The sequence below is a fragment of the Pyrus communis genome, chromosome 3 (genome assembly GCF_963583255.1).
Source record: "Pyrus communis chromosome 3, drPyrComm1.1, whole genome shotgun sequence".
In the NCBI taxonomy this organism is placed as follows: Eukaryota; Viridiplantae; Streptophyta; class Magnoliopsida; order Rosales; family Rosaceae; genus Pyrus; species Pyrus communis.
This window is the reverse complement of record NC_084805.1, coordinates 13385585-13407023: the sequence shown is the minus strand read 5'-3', so window position 1 is coordinate 13407023 and position 21439 is coordinate 13385585. Positions and strand designations below refer to the sequence as shown.

The window sequence follows — 21439 nt, the reverse complement described above, 5'->3', positions numbered from 1 at the left end:
AAAGATCATAGCTGAACGATTTGATGAGTTAACCGACCAATAGTCACAGATTGTTAGTTGAGAGATTATTACTCCAATTAAGTTAAAATTAAAAGGCCATTACAAGGCAGGGAGATTTTTGTTTTAAAAAGTTTGCCTTAAAAAGTTGAAAGTTAGGTGTAAATAGATAATTTATGGGTTTAAATCAAATTTCTCATACTACATCTGTGATATCCATATTGTACTTCAGACATTTCACTCTTTCACTACCACGCCGTTCATGTCTTTCTATTTCAGCAACCATAGTTTGAAATCCTTCTATTATAGATAGTTTGAAATCCTTCTATTATAGATAATTTCCCTAAAATTTTCACTATTTGGTTCAACAGCATCGAGACTCCAGTTTACTAGAGGAAGTCCTAAGTTCAATTGACGAAAACGAAACAACGCTCACAATGGAAATTTTGAATTTTGACAGAATATATACGATTACAAGACAAGAGCTCAGGGCCAAAGAGATAGAGGAAGATTGAAAATAGACTCTAAAAAAAGACTTGGAGTACTTGGATCTAACAAAAGACTTGGCACAAAACGGAGCTCAATGACATTCTAAGATTCATACAGTTGACCTCACTTAGTGAGATAAGGCGTTGTTGTACCTGTGTATAATACAAGTGCAAGAATATCTTGTTAATCTGTTCAGGCAGGAAGATGCATCATATGTATAACTCCTTGAAGGCCAGAACAAATGGTTATGGGAAAACGAATTTTTATGCTATCTTCTCATCATCCCTTTGATTTGTCAAGTGTTCCTACTTTATTGTATACTCCTATTCTGGTGTGAAATTATAATTCAGCAGGTCTCTCTGAATGGTAAGTATCAGGTTACAGGCTGTGTGCCGGCCCATGGACGGTCGTTGTCTTCAAAATTCCGGTACTTCTGATTGCGGTTATCTTGATAATAGGCTACTCCAGTCCAGATCCCACGGATGAGTAAGATGCTTAAGAACACTAGACTTCCAAGGGTGCAAACTACCTGGATTTAACACGAACACAATGGAAGTTCAAGATTTTATTAGGAAATCATTCAGGTAGCGCATAATAATCATCACCAAAAACAAATATACTAATCTCCAATGCAAATGCTAATATAAGTTTTTGATTGCTGTTTTTTTAATGTAATTCTGAGTACGACCTCACATGTGAGAGCCCTCAATAAGAACATCATCTATAACAATGCGGTGATTTGAAAAGCTTATACGTAAACAACCATTGAAGTCCTAAATTTCTCTCTATCTTGCCAGTTTAATAATTGTAAAATTTTCAATCTGTCGAAGGCCTTTCTAAACACTGAAAATTCAGTGCTTCACCAAAAGATCAAGCTTTTGAAAAAACCATTGTTCTAGAGCTTATTATCAGAAAATGCTGCGTAAGAAACTGCAGTCTGCAGCTTGGGCTACTTTGAGTAAGTGGGAATGTTGGTATGCCCATGAATTGTGGGCCGCTCTCCCTATTACACCTTGCCTACTGAGTTTTCCTTTCAGATGAATCAGCATTGACAAAGAGCCGATCTTCGCATCTGAAACTGAGCTTTCAACTAAGTTCCTAAATCACCTAAGCTGTTCAATTATTCTCATGTATGTTGCAAAGCTACCATCCAATGAACAGCAACAGCGGAGATAATGACTTATTTATATCCTTTTTTCTTCTATCCATTACTAGTATGAATTTGATTTGATTTACATGAGATTTATTCATAGTTGGAAAGAACCATGACCTGTTCATGTCCAGCAACTCAACAAACTTGTGGTCATTCATGCTATAAACAACGCCCCTTTTCTGAAACTGGCGTTGACGAAAAACCTCATGGGCAACATATACGTCTGTGTTTTCGAGTTTTGATACTTCATTCCCTTAAACTAACACCACAAGTTTCATAAACTGTTGATCAAAGCAAAAAAAGATGCGTAATGCCACCAACCGTTTATGTAGAATGATCAATAAAACTAAAACCACTTTATACCCAGGACTTGCGAACCTAAACATCCCGGGAAACCGCTAAAACAACCAGTAACAAGACTCTAGAACATGCAATTTATCTTCAATAACTCATATGGAAAATAAAACCAATAGGAGCATATTGATAACCAAATACATGGTAGTTTGTATACAAAAATAAAAATACAAAAAATATAATTACCTCAAGAAATGCCTTCAAGACCCATAAGAATGCTAGCATTAGCACTCCATTAACAGAAAATCCCACCTAAATATATAATTCAAGCCAAAAAAAAAAAATTAACAAAATCAGGTGCAAAGATCCCATTTTTCAGACAATAAAATCTGGGTAAAAAAATAAGTTAATAGAAGCCAAAATTATGATCGAATGATTACCAAATTGGTGGGAATTGAGACGGGGAGAACCGATCGGACGGCCCTCCTGGCTCGCCTGGACACCTTTTTGAACACATTCTGAACAAATCTCACCAACAAATCCAAACTCCGGTCTTCTTCTTCATCGTCCTCGTCATCTTCGTTGTCGTCATCGTCGTCTTCGAAATCATAGCGCCTATCGACCTCGGAGTTGATCGAACGGCCCCAATTGCGGGGGTCGTCGGCGAGACTATCGGCACTGCCGCCCTGTGAAATGAAGTCCGAAGGGTTAGTTGATTAGAATTGCAGAGAGAGAGGAGTGGAAGAGATGGAGGACCTGAGGGTAATTTGGGGGTCGTCTGGAGGCTTGGGGGCATTGAAATTGAAGTGTCAGTGTTTTAGGTTTGAGGTATGGATTGAGAGTGTGAGGGAGATGGAGTTGTTGTTGGTGGTGGTGGTGTGCTTGGGGGAAATAAGAAAGTGAGGGGGAAGAGAGAGTCGCCGATAACGGCATGGCGGAGAAAGGAGGAGGAGGAGGAGCTGAAGGTCAAAAGGTAGCTGAGAGTTGCAGTGGCTGGTTAGTTGGAGATTGGTTGCACTGAAGGGGGAACAGTCTAAACCCTATTTGCGCTTGCAGGCTCCTTATCACTATGGTAGAGTGAAGCGTTGCCCGCTACAGCTGAATTCCGTTGATTTCCTAATTTAATATCTAACTAACAAATCTATTATTTGACAAATTAAAAAACCCTATTTACCCTTCGAACAATCAAACTTAGAGTGGCCACATTACCCTCCACTTGTAGGTAGGGATGGTTCGGAATGGGATCCAAACCAAAAATAGGATCCTGAATCTCAAATTAAAAATTTTCGGGATGGAAATTTGAAGATTAATTCCAAACCAAAATTTCGGTATTTCCAATTTTCAGAAATCTCGTAATGTTTTCGGTATTTTGGGATGGATAGGAACTGGATTTTGGGTTTCGGCTTTTTAGGCTTTTGGGTTGAAATTTTAGATTTGTGGGATATGGGCTAAAATTTGGGATTTTGGTCTAAAATTTTGTTGCCCAATTTCATATGAATTGAATTTTAGGTTTTTTACCTCATGCCAATTTGAAATTTCATACCAATTTAAATACTAATTCATTCATACCAAGTCAAATTGACGTTCCAATGTTCCAAACTACTTAATTTCATACTTCTATTTCTAATTTAGTCTACTATCAAACTGTTTAAATTCAACATACATGCAACCAAAATATATATACATACATATATATATATATATATATATATATATATATATATTTCGGTTCATCACGTAATTCTCGAACCATTGAATATGAAATCCCGATTTCCATACGGAAAGGTTCTGGATGGATCCCGAAAATTTCGATATTATTGGTTTGGAATTTTTTGGTTTGGGATTGGGAATTTTTTGTTTTGGTTTGGGATTTTCAGGAAAATTTTCCAGACTAACTTGTAAGTGAGATAGAGAGTTTTTAGATTCCACATTCGTGGATGGCAATTTTGATATTAAATTATTACGATTGGTTGATTGTGTAGTTTGTTTGAATCATAACAGTTCATTCCTTAGAGTGGTGATATATCCACCCACCTAGGGCTGGTTAAATGAATCCTGGACTTGCGGATCGGGGCTTCGGGGCGGGTTCTAGCGATTCAGGGGTATGGGGTGGGTCCAAAATTTATGTACACAGAATGGGGCGGGGCGAAGGAAATGGCGAGGCGGGGTGGAGCAGACCTAAAAAATGTGCCAGCGGGGCCCCGATCTGGACCATAGCTAGCGTTAGATTAGATTGAATTTAACTCCACTATTGGATTTCAGACTTACTCTTCTCTATCATCTCTCGCACATTCATTCAAGCCTCTGCACATCACCACCAATTCACCGACTCGAGCCCTCGACATGACTTCATCTTTGTCTCCTTTTTTTTGGCGACTTGCAAGTTACGACCACCATCGCCACCATCGTCTCGGTCCTCTTTTGCTTTGGCTTTGCTGGATTTTGGGTCTCCTTGTAGGCAGAGATCGAGCCAGCGCAGATCTAATCCCTAAAGTCAGCATGGTTTTGTACCAGGTGATGTTGGATTGTATCGACGCCAATAACTTGAGGTTGGTGAGCCCAATGCTGCGATTTTGCTTCCAATTTTCAAAAAACCCAAATTGGTTTTGATTTGGGTTTCCTAATGGTTTTATATGGAAATTTAATTTCAGTTTTTTCTGGGTTTTTGAGGGGTTTGGGAAAATTTTGTGATATGGATTTTGATTTGGGGTGATTTTTTAGGTGGGTTTTGCCATTGTTTGCATGTGTGCTTCAAAGTCAGAAAATTTTGTCCTTAATTCTAAAATTTGGATTTATGGGTTTTGTTACTTAATCAAAAGGAGGAAGTGCCATTTTTGAGTTCTAATTTGCGGCCTATGATTGATCCAATTATGCACATTAGCAGTGGTAGTGGTGGCAGGGGGTTTGGACTCCCCCCTCAGTCTAAATTTAGAAGTGGACACTTGCCCTCCAATGCCATACTGATTCGAACAATTCTAGCTGATAGGGATGGTAGTCTATTTGCTTCTGATAATGACAGTACCACTGATTCAGAAGATAAAGTTTATGGAGGCAGGTACTGGCTCGATTCGTCACCGCAAGATGATAGGGTTCCAAGTAGTGCTGCTCATAGGTATGGGAAGTCGTCACAAGGGCAGACCAATTATGGTAGTGATTGTACTTACTTAGACGTCAATTCCTTGACGGACACTATTGTACGAAGACAAAAAACAGTGCAGTATGCACAAAATTGGAAAAAAAAAAAAGAAAAGTAATTGGACCCGTGGACCCGCCCTGTTTGAAACGGGCCGGATTAGGTCTGGTTTCCAAACTCAAAATCCTTCTACCTAGCCCGTGCCTAACCCTACACCCATCATTCTTATTTTCCCACACTTTTTAATGAAATTTTCATGATAAATTTATTCATTTATAAAACGCCAGGAAGACCTAAACAAAAATAAAATAAAATAAAACAAAGGATTAAAAAAAATTATGCGTTTTTGCTCACCCACACTAACTATAGCGTATGCTCACCACCCCTTCCAATGATTGCCACATGTAATCCACACTAACCCTAGTTAAGCCTAATTTTTTTTTAAATTTTTTCTGCTAATTAATAGGAAAGAAAATCCTATTTGTACTCATTTGTTCAAAGAGAATAGAAGAATGACTTGTCTTCATTTTGCTTTTTCTTAAAATATTCAAGCAAACATTCTGAGTTGCCTTTTTTAAGAACCTCGATGCGCTTTCTCATTATCAAATTGTTACAATCACACATAATCAAATTTAGTTTTTGAGACCCTCCTGAAAAGTATGAGAAGACTTAAGATGGCTGTAGTTTTGCAGAATGCATTTGTTCTATCAATTTTTGCTTGAGAAGGCTCTATTAATCATTATGGCCTCAATAAATGGGAATTTGATGCCAGGATAAGAACATGAATATGTTCAGCAACAAAGTTTGTCACAACAAACTTCCTTTCTAAATTAAGTTTGATTTCAAGCATTGTCTTGCAGCCACAACTTGTTTTCTCTCTCTCTCTTTTTTTTTTTTTTTTTTTTTTTTTTTTTGGAGTTCTCTCTCTTTTTTAGAATTTTCTTTTTTATAAAAACCTTCATAAGAACAACACAATTGTTTTTTCTTTTGTACACCTAACCTATCTTTGTTCTCTCTGTTTTCTCACCCTAAATCCAACACTTATACCGTGACACACTCGTCCCTAATTTTACAATTTTATTAATTTTAAATGAGTGAATTGACGAAAATGCCCTAAAAGGCGAGATCGTTGGCTTTCATTGACTATCATTTCGTGACGCGTACGAGGTATTATTTTACCGTATTCTTGAAGTACTCAACGTTACGAACACGTGGGTGCAGACATAATCGAATTGGGAGCTACAACGGAGAATTTACGAACTTACGAAGTACTAGGGCATTTTGGTAAATTCATTATTCTAGATAAACTACTCCCTTTGTTATTATAATGTTTTGTATTGGTTTTGAGACATGTGGGGCCCACGCTTCATTCCTTCACCTCTCTCGAGTCCCCCTCATCCTCGGGTCATTCTCCCATTTGTTAATCACTCACACATACTCTTTCTCTCTCATCTCTCTAGCCCTCATCTCTCTCGTCCTTTTTCCTATGAACCACCAAGACACCACCCTTACACAAACATCTCGCTACTCTGGCGAGCTCCATCGCAGTTGCTAACTGGGTTGCTCTGACGAGATATACGAGTTCTTAGCCAAAAAACTAGGACTTACACTGAGGAAAAAAGAAGGGGCCTTAAGCCCAAAACCTGGCCCATGACCTAAGCCCAGATTTGTGGGCCAGATTCGGCCCAGACCTATTTCTGCATTGGCGTCGAAATTAGCTAAGGAATATTCCTTATGTGGGTTTTTTCAAATTTTTTTCGGAAACCCTCTTAGGCTAATTTCGACGCCTTGAGTCTATTTGTGGCATCCATTTAGTGAAATTTCAAAGTTCTAATGTAGTTGACCGCCGGGGCGGCTCGGTTGACTTTTTGTAAAATTTGTCGAGGCCCTAGATTCCAAATCTGCACTCTGTTTCCCCAAATTTAATTGTCTTAGTGGAGTTTTACTAATGGGTCATAATATTATGCTTAGGTGCGATTATAATCGGTGATTCCACCTTTCTTAGTTCAAACGGCTTCAACTCGACCACATTATCTGTGAGTGTGTCTTTTCTTTATATATAAATTGGTTAGTTTCCATATATACAATTATTAATAAATTCTCTATGTGATTGCCGTGATTAAATTAATGTTTATAAGAAATGCCTTATTGTTGGAAAGTATGAAATAATCCTACGTGATACTCAGGCAAACTTACTATAAGGATGCCTTAATTATATTTATGTTCATGAATAATGTGATGTTGACTAGAGTTGTTGAGTCACTGTGGCATGACTACATTTATGCTATCTGCTCATCGTTTGCTGCACCAGTGTTAGTACTTGTGCGAACCAGGGTCAGGCTTTCACGTGTATGTGCACATCACACCATACACTCAATTTGGATCCATTGTAGGTGCCAATCCTGTCGTACAAGTTGCAATAGGCAACTCCGATTTGTATGTGTTGCGCACAACACCAGTCTTCACGTGATTGTAATACTAGAGCATATATTATTGTTACACCCAGTCCTATTTATGTCAGAATACCTCTGCATGAACTCGTGTGTCAGTAATGTGTCGATGAGCACTCATTATGATATGTTTGCTATTGGGAGATTATACGATTTACGGACGTCATGCACTTATTTACGAAATGTTATGCCGTATTGATTTCTTGAGATTTTGCAGGCTAAGGTAGATATTGTCTTACTATACGTAGTATGTATATTTTGGAAACTATACTTGTTTTACGACGAGGGGTTATAAAGTTTTCAGAAAGGTTTTTATAAAACTTTATTTTCAGGCCCAGTCACCCTTGTTTTTTGCCCCTCCAGGTTTTAGCAACTGTACTTCCATATTGACGAGGATTCTTGGCAAATCTTGGTATAAGCGGTTACCTTCATTGAAACGATTCTTATCCTACCTTACTGTACTTTACTTATACTTTGATATCACGTGTGAAATGAGTTTATTCCTACTCACAAGCGCACTTTTGCATTTAGGCACTTTTAGGTTTAAATTTGTCCATATTTTCCACATCACTACACTTTATGGCTTCGTCACCCTCTGGGTGTCAGCTAGCACAACTCGATTCAGAGTCCAGGTGGACATTCCGGATTAGGGTGTGTCATCTACCATATGCATTGTAGTAGTATATATATCATCCTCATTATCAAAAGTCATCTCCAACGAAAATATCACGAACATTGCTTGTAAATTCTTCTTTTTCTTCATTTTGACCCAAGACTTCAAAGGTCTCGGAATCTGAATCCTAGTGTATACAATCAACTGGTTCTTTGGCATCACTGGAAGATGGAGTATGAAACTCATCATTCTGGTGTTCCATCTATATAAGCATCAAATTAGTTAATATTGAATTAAATTGACACCATATAATAATCGTAAAAAGCATATATATTGACACCCTATAATAATCCTAAAAAGCAAATAAAAGGGAGCTGCATACCTTTTTGTAGTTAGGGAAAAATAGCAAGTCCATCAATTTGTTCGTGTAAGTTTTGATAAGAAGAATGAAAAACTCAAAAGATGCGTGCACAGCTGTAGATAATATCGTTTATTCAAAAAAAAAAAAAAAAAAGATGCATGATGTGACAGCCTGTCCCGAATTATTTGTACCGTAGGTGTGAAATGACGATTTTGCCCTTGGTTGTTAGTTGTTGTGGGGTATTGTTTTGTTGTTCTTTTGGATTGTTGACTCAACTAGGACCACACACCCACACACACATCAAACCAACCTATGGACTTCCCTCTCTCTCTCTTCTCTCTTGGATTTTCCTTCCATTTCCGTCAAACTGTACAGATAAACTTCCCTCCAACCATTTTTGGCACGGATCATGTTTATTGTTGGTGTTTTTGGAGTCTTTTTGAGCTCAGGAGTCGATTGGTGGTGTTGGTTGGACTTGAAACCCTCGAAAACTCGAGAACTTGAGATCCTAGTTCGAGGTACTATTCATGCATACGTAAATACGAAGGTTTATGAGGATTATAAGGTTATAGTGAGCTTTAGGACACTCTCATGAAGCTCGAAGAAGCATTTTGGAAGAATTTGGACGTCGGGAAGCCCAAGTTCAGTAAGTTGCAGGTTTGGCCGGAATATCAAGGTTTCTCCAGCGAGATTCCGTGAATTTCAGGGCTTGAAAGTGGTAAGGCTTTGTTCTACTCGTAAGCTTTATTTTGGTACAAATTTCATGGAATTTGGTTGAGAAATGAAGAAGATATGAAGTTTTCAAGTTTTTCCAGTTTCCGGCTATAATTCGAGTTGCAGACGGCGGTGACCGGCGAGGCTCACCAGAGAAGTAGGCGAATATTCCGTCAGAGTTAACGGAATATTCTAATGGTGTCAGGTAACGGCCGTTAACTTTTGTTAGGGTTTTAACAGAATATTCCTTGGAATATTCCCTAACGGCGTTAGGGTTCCATACGCGTGACAAGCATGTGCCTGCGCCTGGCCGACACGTGGCGGCGCGTGGGAGGTCGAAAAATTATTTTAAAAATATAAGAATGTTCGTGAGGTTGAGTATATCACGTTGGTATATTCAAACACCCCATTTGAGCAATGTATGAAAAGTTATTACCTAGTTTTGGGTTATGTACATTAAATTGACGTTTATATGGTTGTTTCGCATATAGGTGAGACCTATTCTGAGGACAAGCACAGTCACTCGAGGCTAGAGGGCTACGACCCTTCCATATACCAGCGAGTGGGTCTTTTCCTTTTATCGTATATATATGACTGATAATTCCACAAACGTTTACAAATTGAATTTCATATAATTTTTGTTATTGCTTTGGAGGACTACTGTGAACTACAAATGGCTTGATCCCTGTTTAGGGTACGTAGGTAGTTTAACAAGACGTTAGATGCATCCAGACAATAAATGAGATTAAATAATTGAGACAATAGCCTTGCTTGTGGAATTGAGCAGTGTGAGGGAGAGTGGTGAAAATATGAGATTTAACCTTAGGTTTTGGTATAACTAATGTTGGTCATAAATTAGATGTGAAGAATCAAGAAATTGAGGTAAGGAAAGGTAAGTAGTGATAGTTAATTTAATTAGTGCCTATTTGGACTTATCACTGATGATTATTCTTGAAAGTAAATCGTTCGGGAATGGGGTGTTACAGTTATGCATTTCATGCCATTTGTATATATATTTATATATCTGATAATATTATTTATATTTGGAAGCACTATAAATGTTGGGTTTAGATTGTATTATGCCATATTCATACATATATTACCTAAATCTAATTATTGCGAATGCTTTGAAGTGCCAAATGATGTTGCGGACGCTCAGGTAAGATTCAGGTATGTACACTTTGATGGTAATGATGGTAGTGAGTACGATTGTATTGAGATATGTTAGAGCTCATAATCCTGCACCTCGGTGTTAGTGCTCCCGCTCGTGGCCAGGGCTTAGCCTTCACGTGATCGTTCACCTCCCGCACCACACATTCACCTTGGATCTAAGGTAGGTGCCAGCCTATCGTACAGACCACTTTAGGTGATTCCCACTCGTAGGTGACTTGCGATACTTCACATAGCCTTCACATGATCGTAGCACTTGAGCGTATTTATTTACACCCAGTCTGTCGTACAGAACACTTTAGGTGGTTCCGACTCGTGTGCAGGATTTGGTAGATGAGCTATTGGCTAGCATATTATTGAGTTATTGGCTAGCATAATATTGAGCTATTGGTTAGCATGTTGATGGGTTATTGGCTAGCATGTTATTGAGCTATTGACTAGCATTGATAGATGAGATACAGATAAGTCGGACAGGTCACGATCGGTGACTTCTACTTATGTGTTAGTATTGGTTGATGTGATATGTATACAGCTGTACAGGTCACCATATGTGATTTTGACTTGCATGCTAGTATGGTTTATTAAGCACGTGATTATTTGTATTGCTACTGAGATGCTGGATAGTTGTATATATCCGGGTTTACTATTAGTATACTTTTGATTTCATACTCTTATGTAGTATGATTTGTTGGAAACTATACAGGTCTTATGGCGAGGGGTTACTACTTTTTATAATGGAAAATGATTTTGAAAATCCTTGTTTCGATCACTCACTCACATTTTCTATCTATGCACTCCTCCAGGTACTAGCAGCAGAGTTTCCATATTGACGAGGATTTATAGCACTTCCCAGTACAGGTGGCTTCTTTTGACCTTACTATACTATACCTATGCTCTGTATCACGCGTGAAATGGGTTCAGACCCGCTCAACGCGCACTCGTGTGCTTAGGCATTTTAAGATTTTAATGTTTTCACATTTTTTACATTATCACACTATATGGCTTCATCACCTTCCTGGTGTTGGCCAGCACGCCTCGATTTGGGGTCCTAATGGATATTCCGGGTCGGGGTAGGTCACGTGCACAGTTGTCTATTTGTATTAAAAAAATAATAGTTTTAAGTTTAGTAAAATATAAGAAGAAGAAAGAATAAATATGGGAGTAAATGAGTAAAAGTTGGATTATCTCTCCTATTAATTAGAGGAGAAAAAAATTAGAAAAATTAGGCTTTAAGAATTGGAAGGGTTGGTGAGAAAAACCTATAGTTAGTGTGGGTGAGCAAAAATGTACCCAATATTGAAGGCATGGAGCATTTTTGCTCACCACCATAAACCTTGATGTATGCTTACCATACACCTGATCATTTACACTTTATGAGATATCATGCTTTACTGAGAATATTTTGGAATACCGTACTTTATCAAATTTCATGTTCTTTGCAGTATATATGATGGATGACTATATACGACGAAAATGTTTTAAGATATCATGTTTGACACTACTTGTAATAACACTTTCTGTCACACCTCCAGTTGTATTCTGAATTAGATGTATGCTCTGAACATGTCATGCATTATCACTATCTTTTTATTTGACAGCTAAATATTATTATATTATTTTAGTAAGGCTTATATTTGAATATTACATTGTGTAGTTTGCGCGAAATTTATATGCATGTTTCACATGTTCATGGCATATGCATTCATTAAATAGTTTGCGTCACCCTCGGGTGTCGGCCAGCACGTGGCCATCCCGTTGTCCCCTGAACATCGGGATCAGGGCGTGTCATAGACCACTTGACAAGTTCGAGAGATAAAGCTCCTGTTGGAAGTTCAAAGCAAAATAAATGCCAATAGTTACATATTGGTGAAATGGTTGTCTGCACAACTTTCCTTTTTTTTCCTCAACAACATGTGTTTATCTTTGAATGTGTAACTGCCTTGTTTGATTTTGTGTAATGCTAGGTAGACCAAATTTTTTAAACCAAATTTGCAAACTAAATGATTTGGTTGAGGAGACCAAATTTTTTAAACCAAATAATGTGTCGCAAAAAAAAAAAAAAAAAAGCACGTTAATCGACACTTAATTTATAATTCAATCATCTACAACCAAATCATTTAGTTTGCAAATTTTATCTACCTAGCATTACTCTTGATTTTAAACAACAGCTATATTTGACTTTACTTGGATAACATTTAATGCTATGTTGTAGTATGTTTTGTAAAATCTCTATAAGAGAGAGTGTAGACATCCCTATTCCAGCAATAAGAGTTGTAAACTTTTCTAATATATCAGAGTATTTTTTTTTCTTTCTCTAAGACTTGCTGCTTCTTTCTTTCTGTCGATTTAGTTTCAAAGTGAGTGAATTGTAAGTGTGATAGTTTGTAAACTCATCACCCATATATTTCAGTGTTGAGTTAAACTTTAAATACCAACAATTAGTATCGGAGCTAGAACTCTATTCTGGCAAGTGCAACAGTTATGGCGTCCAACTTGGTGCAGCTCTAGGTTCCCACATTGAAGAAAGAAAATTATGAAAGATGGTGCATCCAATTCAAAGCATTGTTTAGATCACATGAGCTATGACAAGTTGTCAGTATTGGGTATGTTGAACCCACTATTGAGCAAGAAGCCGCTTACACTGCATATCAAAAGAACACTTTCAAGGACATACGAATAAAGGACAAGAAAACATTGTATCTTCTATGTCAAGGATTAGAAGATTCAACGTTTGAGAAGGTTGCAGAAGTAACAACCAGCAAGCAAGTTTAGGACACTCTGAGCATAATTTACAAAGGAGTAGATCGAGTAAAAATAATCCAGTTTCAATTATTAAGAGCATATTTTGAGGTTGCTTATATGAAATAGGGAGAAAATTTTCGGACTACTACTCTCGACTACTTGCAATCGTGAATTAAATGAAAAGGAATGGCGAAAAGCTTGACAATGTTTGTGTTATGGAGAAAATCCTTCAATCCCTCACATCCAACTTTGAGCATGTGGTGACTGCCATTGAAGAATCCAAGGATTTGGAGACGATAAGTGTAGAGGAACTGCTAAGATCCCTCATATCTCACGAACAATGCATTCAGAAGAATGCAAGCACCACAATGTTAGAGCAAGCTTTGGAGTCAAAGTTGAATATTGGCAAACCAAATGAAGGTTGCGGACAGTGGAACTCACGTCGTGGGAGTTCATCCAATCGTAGCCAAAGATGAGGTCAAGGAAGAGGTCAAGGCTATGCACAAAATTGAGGTTAGTCTTTGAGTAGAGATCTGCTCGAGGAAAGGCACATATCCAGTGCCACAGCTGCAAGGAATATGAACATTATGCCATGAAATGTTCATGTAAACATGGTGAACATGTTAACATGGTAGAGTCAAGTGGTATTTGGATTCTGGTGCAAGTAACCACATGTGTCGGAATAAGGAGTTTTTTGCTAAACTCAAAGATGAGGCCTATGCATCCATGAGTCTTAGTGACTCCTCAAAAATGCCAGTTGAAGGTGAGAAAATCAAGATCATCTAGAAGGATGGTAGAGAATGATACATTTCCGATACCTACTATATACTAGTTATGGAGAGCAACATTCTAAGCATTGGTCAACTGCTCCAGAAATGATACATTATACATATAGAGAATATGCTTCTTACTATCAGGAATACAAGGAGAAAGCTTATTGGATGTATTTGAATGTCAAAGAACCGAATGTTACCGTTGAATTTGAACATAAAGATTAGAAGTTTCAACATCGATGTGATGGAAGATGAGTCATGGAAATGGCATCTTCAGTTTGGCCAACTTCATTTTAAGGGCCTAAAGTTGTTGTCAAGTGGAGGAATGGATCGTGGTCTACCCCAGATTGAAGCCACAAGCCAAGTATGTGAAGGTTATGTGTTTGGCAAGCAAGCACGGCTCTCATTTCATAATAGTGAAGAATGGAGAGCAAAGGCACCACTGCAGTTGGTGCAGACGAATATATATGGTCTGTTAGATCCCATGTCCTATGGAGGTAATAGATATTTTATTACTTTCATTGATGATTTTAATAAAAAGACGTGGGTTTATTTTCTTGAGGAGAAATTGGCTGCCTTAAGCATTTTCAAGGAGTTTAAGGCATTCACAGATGCTGAAAGCAACCACAAGTTTGTGGTTGTGAGATTAGATCGAGGTGGAGAATACACCTCCAACGCTTTCCAAGCATACTGCAAGAAGTAAGGAATTAGGCATCAACTGACTACTTCCTATACCTCATAATAAAATGGGACAACCAAGAGAAAGAATCGAACCATCCTTGACATGACAAGGTCCATGCTTAAGGAGAACGGTTTGCCAAAAGAATTGTGGGCATATGTTGTAGCTTGTTCGATTTATTTGTTGAATCTATGTCCAACAAAGAGTGTCAAGAAGATAACACCACAAGAAGCTTGGAATGGATACAAACTAAATGTTGCACACATAAGAGTTTTTTAGGTGTGTTGCATATGCTCAAGTTCCAGAAGCCAAAAGGAGAAGGCTCGATGATCGAGGTGATAATTGTGTATTTGTGGGCTATAGTGAAAAATCCAAGGCATACAAGCTCTACAACTCACTAACTGGCAAACTAGTTAGTAGAGATTTCATCTTTAGTGAGGAAGTGACATGGAAGTGGAACAACAAAGAAGTCAGTAAGAGAAGATTGTTTCCACTGGTTTTGAAGAACTTGAAGTTGTACCACCTGTTAAGCAACAACTTGCTTAATCAATTATAACAACTTCATTGCACATAACTACAAGAAGTGGTACTCAACTCCAGTGATTTTAAAAAGTCTCACCGAGATATATATCACCATGGCTCCTAACCATGTTGATCTTGCACCACAGCTACCAGCCTTGTCAATCTTGCCCTAAAGCTCCTCATTGTGCCAACCAAGCCCATGACACTTCAAATTTCAAAGCATCCAACGATGAAGTAGAACATAAGTCTTTATTAGCAGCCTCTGCTAGCGAAAGACTTAGCGGTGAAGAAGCTTGCAATTTATTCAGATTCTCAGCTGATCACCAACCAAGCCTCAGAAGGGCACATGATGAAACATCTAACGATGGCACAATATTTGAAGAAAGTCTGAACTTACGTGAGTTCCACAAGCAACTCAAAGTCTCAAGTAGATCGTCAAACAAGACCTCACTGGCCGAGGATTATTTCAGTTGTCCAGCAGTCCAGCTTTCCTCAGCTGAACTCATGACAACGATTTCCATGCTCTTTAGTGCAAGAGGGTAAACTAATCCCTCGACATCCATCTGGGTAAGCTCTCCAGTACGAGAGAGTAGACTAATTGCTCTCTAGTGCGAGATGGGGTAAACCAATCCCCCAATACCCATCTAGGTAAGCTTTCCAGTGCGAGAGGGTAATCCAATTCCCCGACACCCATTTGGGTATGCTTTCCAGTGCAAGAGGATAAATTAATTGCTCTCCAGTGCGAGAGGGTAAACCAATTCTCCGACACCCATATGGGTAAGCTCTCTAGTGCGAGTATGCCATATAGCTCAAAAGACCGAATGCTTGAAGATCAACTAGGCATCGAATGGTCAAGGGGTAGCAACAACTTTGCACTCAATAATTCGCTCATCCGATACCTCATCTTTAATAGCTCTGATCTTGGCAGCTCCATCTTTGACTGTTCCATCTAAGGCAGTTGAGAAATTAAACTCAAGCAGTTTCCTCATTTTTGGCAAGCAGCACAGACAAGGCAGCCCAAGGCAATTCCTCGGTCCATGTCGAGCCAGTCCTTTGCTTCAGTCAAGCCGAGCAACATAAGCGATGGCCCCTGCCACACCACCTCCTTGGTCTATGCCAAGCCAACTCTTGGGCTCTGTCAGCCGATATGCCACACCACCTCAACGGCTGCCCCGTGACAGCACTACCCAAAATAAACGGAAGACGGTTCTTTGCATGGGCAAGCAAAGAAGAGTGCTAAGGGAGGGAGAACAAATATCCTCTAGTTTTCTCTCTTTCTTGTAAGGACAAATAATTGCCCTCCGAAGTTGATTTAATCCCCTACTTAAGGTAGGCTTAAATAGGCTTTGGAGGCAATTTATTTCCTTTTCCTAGAAGAATCTAATTCCAAGTCCAAATGAGAATCTGCATCAAAGCTAGAGATCTCTACAGCTGCTGCCCTTTCCGGCGAGCAGCCCAGCAGTTATGGGTCATTTGTGGAGTAAAAGATAATCAAGAAAATTATGCAGGCGATACGTGTACTTTTAGGGTGAAAAAAAAACAATATTACCCTCGAGGCACACCGGAACTTTTACGTGCAAGCAGCAGACAATCATGGCACAATCAAGGTCAAAAGTGATCAAAATAGGTTTTTATTCAAAACCTATTTCATCTATCCTCATCAAATCCTCCCCACAAGGTAACTTTCAATTTTTCATTCAAAATATGATTAATTACCTAAATTAATTGATTAATTTGCTAATTAATTAATTAATTTTCTAATTAATTTCCTAATTGATTGCAAGATATTATGTTGACATAATATCTTGTAATTACACACAAAAACCACCATTTATTCTCACTTTCTTACCAACTTCAAGTCTTGGCATCTTTAACATTCAAAAATCCCCCATCTCCTGTCCTCAATAATTCTCTCTTTACAATTGTAACTCGTGAGGAAGCCTTAGCACGAAAATTAAAGAATGTGGAACCAAGTGGCTCTAAGTGCATCCAACATTGTTTTGTGTCTAATTCTACCAAGTGGCTCTATGTGCATCTGACATTGTTTTGTGTCTAATTCTTAGTCAGCAAGACTATCTCCCTACTCCTGATGTGAAAAATGTGAATGTTGTTATTGCTCCTGTGAGATGAACTTAATTGGAGATGTAAATTTTGGATTTGATATTTTGCGTGTGTTTATATTTATGATGCTATATTTTTTATAAGTACTTCTTTAGAAATAGCGCTTCTATGAGCCAAAAGCACTTCTTTGTTTTTCGGCCAAATGCAAATGAAAGCGTTTTTAGTCATTCCAAAAGCAATTTTAAACCGGCTCTGCATCTCTTTTGCATCTTGAATAGTAGATGCTCTTATGTGCTATTCCGCTATTCTCTTTTAAGTCTACGTGCTTACGTTATTTGGTCAATGAACATGGTCCTAGGAGAAATTCCTATTTCTTTATTGATCAATCAACATCTTCACTTGCTTAATTTGAAATGATTGTTTATGTTATTGGTTTACATTTTTGGCACTATATAAAACGTTAACCCCCAAAGACTAAAACAATTATATTTGAAAAAGGTTTCAATACATCTCTCTCTCTCTCTCTCTCTCTCTCTCTCTCTCTCTCTCTCTCTCTCTCTCTCTCTCTCTCTCTCTCTCTCTCTCTCTCTCTCTCTCTCTCTCTCTCTCTCTCTCTCTCTCTCTCTCTCTCTCTCTCTCTCTCTCTCTCTCTCTCTCTCTCTCTCTCTCTCTCTCTCTCTCTCTCTCTCTCTCTCTCTCTCTCTCTCTGCATGCCATTCTTTTCTTTAGTCATTAGATTGAACAAATCAAAGCAAAACTAAGAAACAGAATTAAGATAAAACAAAAGAAAACCAAAAATCAAAACTAGAAAAGGCACCTAGTTGATGAAAAATAGTATTCACAATAACTTATTTTATTGACAACGAGTACAAAACTTTTCTTTTGCTTGATTTGAATAGGTTTTCAAGAACCATATTTCTCTTTTTGGACCTTTTAATATGCATCAAAGAGACGTATCCAAATTTTGACAAAAAAAAAAAGAAAAAAGAAGAGACGTATCCAATTTACTTAGGTTCAAAACTAAGAACCTTCCAAATTATCCTATATGTAAAAATGTGACTTGCCTGCCAAGGAATCAACATCTGCAGTTTCGTGGACCGATTGTGCACTACATCTTGCTCCTCCTATATAATTGGCTTCTACATTTTCACCTAAATATTCAAACACATTTCCGTGCAAAGCTTCAAATTTTGGAGCAGAAAATGGAGAAAGGACAGCTGAGAGCCTACAAAGCTCACAGCTTGATCTTACCCTTTCCGAGCCAAGGCCACATTAATCCGATGCTCCAATTTGCCAAGCTTCTAGATCACAAAGGAGTGAGAGTCACACTCGTGACGACTCGCTTTCTCTACAAGACAATGCACAGCTCAGGATCGAGTTGCGCAGCTTGGGAGACCATCTCCGATGGCTTCGATGATACTGGGAAAGGGGACACAAAAATAGACATCTATTTGGAGAGGTTCCGGCAAGTGGGGTCAAAACATTTGGGCAAGCTTCTTGAGAAGCTTTCGAATTCAGGGTCCCCCGTGGATTGTGTTGTCTATGATGCATTCATGCCTTGGCCTTTGGATGTTGCCAAGAAGCTTGGAATAGCGGGGGCAGTTTTCTTCACTCAGTCTTGTGCCGTTGACAATGTCTACTACCATGTCCACAGAGGGCTGTTGAAGCTTCCTGTTGCTGATGGTCAGTCTCAAATTTTGCTTCCCGGGTTGCCAGCGCTTGATCCTTTGGACTTGCCATCGTTTGTTTCGGATTGTGGATCTTACCCAGCTGCCTACAGAGTGCTTGTGGGTCAGTTCTCGAATGTCGACAAAGCTGATTGGGTCCTGTGCAACACGTTTTATGACTTGGAAGTACAAGTGAGTACATTGTGAAGTTCTCTCACTCATTTTTAGTCACAGTTCCATAGCTTTGATTTGATTAATTTTTAATTAGTTCAAGTATAAATTAATCTAATTGTTATTAATTTTTCTGCTTAGGTGGTGGATTGGATGGCTAAGCTTTGGCGATTGAGGACCGTTGGACCAACTATACCGTCCAACTACTATAAGCGACTCAAAGATGACAAAGAATACAGTGTCAACCTCTTCAAATCAGACAATGATGCATGCATAAAATGGCTAAACGAGAGGCCAAAAGGTTCCGTAGCTTATGTATCGTTTGGCAGCCTAGCAAAACTCGAAGATGAACAAATGGAGGAGCTGGCTTGGGGCTTGAGGAGGAGCAAAAGTAGTTTCTTATGGGTGGTTAGAGAATCAGAAGCAACCAAGGTCCCAAAAGGGTTTATCGAGGAGACATCCGAGAAGGGTTTAGTGGTTTCGTGGTGCCCCCAAATGGAGGTTTTGGCTCACGAGGCGGTTGGATGCTTCGTCACACATTGCGGTTGGAACTCGACTTTGGAGGCATTGAGTTTGGGGGTTCCGATGGTGGCATTGCCACAGTGGAGTGACCAGTGTACGAATGCCAAGTACATTATGGATGTGTGGGAAGTAGGGGTTAGAGCTCCAACTGATGAGAAGGGGGTTGTAAGACAAGTAGTAGTAAAACAATGTATAAGTGAAGTAACGGAGGGGGAGAGAGGGAAGGAAATACAGAAGAACGCTGCGAAATGGAAAGAATTGGCCCGTAAAGCTGTGGATGAAGGTGGAAGCTCTGACAAAAACATTGACGAGTTTATTGCAAAACTGCAGACCCAAAGCTAGTGATGAAACCTGACCCCTGTACCCATCTTTCCCTTGTATTTTTGTTGTTTTTGTTTCTAGAATAGTAGAGTTTATCTCTTCTCTTGTTTATGTATTTTTTTTATTATTTTTTCTTGTATTATGAGGAGTTCGGTTTATATCCTCCTGCTTAAGTGTATCTTTTTTTTGTTATCAATAAAATTTTCCTCGTATTGTCGAAATTATTCTAAAAAAAAAAAAGCTAGTGATGAAGTCCAACAAAATCGAATTGAATAATTATCTTGGTTTGTAGCAAAAGAATCGAATATATGTGTTGGTCCAACTCAACCTTAGGTCTCAACTTATGTAAGAGTTGCACTAAAATCATATCCTAATCGAGCCGGTCATAGAATCATGGGACCATAGGCTAAAAGATATCTTTTTTTTTTTTTTTTTTACATAAAATCCATCTCTAATAGAGATTTGAGTCAAAATACCATGGGACCTACCGGGTTCAAATCCAGCCATACTTAGCCAGCCACCTCCCTCTCCGACGTATTCCTGCCATTCTTCTTCCCCAAAACCCAACCTTCCTTCTTCCCCATACCCAGCCTTCCTTCTTCCCCAAACCCCCAACAAAGATGTCTTTGTCTAATTAACTTAGAGAATTAATTAAAGAAAAAGAATGATCCCCAAACCCCATGTTAAGTTTTCACATCAATGATGGGGTAAAGATAAGTCAAAGTTGGAATAATCACCTTGTTTTCACGTTATTGAATTTGTTGGATGGTCACACACGGTTCTTTTCACATCCAAAACAATCATCTTGTTTTTCTCAATGCCTATATGCCCCACACATTGCAGACGCATATCCAATGCATGCATGAAGACCATGCATCCAACAACTCTAAGCAAACCCCATGTTGATATATTCACCCGTAACCATGCATGAAGGCCATATGACAAGATGGAATCCAACTACAATCTTGTTTGGATAAAAAAATCTATTTGTTGATTTAATTAAACTCCAAGATAACCACTCTGATAGATAATAACTGGATATCTTTAATCAGAATAATTATCGTAAAATTTAATAAAAACATCTTTATCCTAGGAGCGATTCAAATATTTTGTCCATCTAATAACAAACCGATTATGTAAAATCGGTTGGGACCAAACAGGTTGTAACTAATAGACAAGATCACACCACATGCACATATCCCATTTTTCCGCGTAAATATTTGAAATACATGTCTCTAATGTAAGATAAATTTCGATAAGATACCCTATTAGGTCATCTTCAACCGAATGGACTATGTTTAATACTTGTCTAGATTATAGCTTTGTAAGAAATTATTTTTTAGTAAACAATGTCAGGCCATATTTATACATCATTTCCAACGGAAAGGAACTCTTTCAATAATTTATTATTTTAAGTTTGTTCTTTAATTTTATTAGTTAATTAAATTAAATTATTATATTAAAGTAAAATTTCTGGACATATTTTGAATATCATTTGAAGATGTGGAAAAATTATACAATATTACTGTATCACCACGTCATCCGTAATACTTCCCTCAAAATCTGACATCTGCACAATTAATTAACAGTTGGACTAAACATATATT

The 21439-nt window shown here is 38.3% G+C and overlaps 2 protein-coding genes across 3 annotated transcripts; one reads left to right on the top strand and one right to left on the bottom strand.

Annotated features, from left to right (window-relative positions):
* Positions 1-435: 435 nt before the first annotated feature.
* Positions 436-3015, bottom strand: LOC137729820 (protein SHORT HYPOCOTYL IN WHITE LIGHT 1). 2 transcript variants are annotated; one of them, XM_068468864.1, is made up of 5 exons: positions 2690-3015; positions 2374-2619; positions 2180-2245; positions 1757-1898; positions 436-1015 (listed from the first exon to the last, which is right to left on the bottom strand). In XM_068468864.1, the coding sequence occupies exons 1-4, from the start codon at positions 2864-2866 to the stop codon at positions 1794-1796; spliced, it is 594 nt and encodes a 197-aa protein (XP_068324965.1). In that variant the 5' UTR covers positions 2867-3015; the 3' UTR covers positions 436-1015; positions 1757-1793. The 2 variants fall into 2 exon arrangements, with proteins under 2 accessions (XP_068324965.1, XP_068324964.1); XM_068468863.1 differs by lacking the exon at positions 1757-1898.
* Positions 3016-18347: 15332 nt separating this feature from the next.
* Positions 18348-20069, top strand: LOC137730161 (mogroside IE synthase-like). The gene is made up of 2 exons (XM_068469223.1): positions 18348-19010; positions 19131-20069. Exons 1-2 carry the CDS (start codon positions 18354-18356, stop codon positions 19851-19853), a joined length of 1380 nt encoding a protein of 459 aa, XP_068325324.1. The 5' UTR covers positions 18348-18353; the 3' UTR covers positions 19854-20069.
* Positions 20070-21439: the final 1370 nt, after the last annotated feature.

Excerpts from the sequence above, each read along its gene's own strand:
- LOC137730161 (XM_068469223.1), top strand. The coding sequence starts at position 18,354 with ATGGAGAAAGGACAGCTGAGAGCCTACAAAGCTCACAGCTTGATCTTA. Across the intron at positions 19,011-19,130 it reads TTTATGACTTGGAAGTACAA|GTGGTGGATTGGATGGCTAA; the intron begins GTGAGTACATTG and ends TTTTCTGCTTAG.
- LOC137729820 (XM_068468863.1), bottom strand. The coding sequence starts at position 2,866 with ATGCCGTTATCGGCGACTCTCTCTTCCCCCTCACTTTCTTATTTCCCC. Across the intron at positions 2,620-2,689 it reads GACCCCCAAATTACCCTCAG|GGCGGCAGTGCCGATAGTCT; the intron begins GTCCTCCATCTC and ends TTCATTTCACAG. Across the intron at positions 1,016-2,179 it reads TCTTGAAGGCATTTCTTGAG|GTAGTTTGCACCCTTGGAAG; the intron begins GTAATTATATTT and ends TGTTAAATCCAG.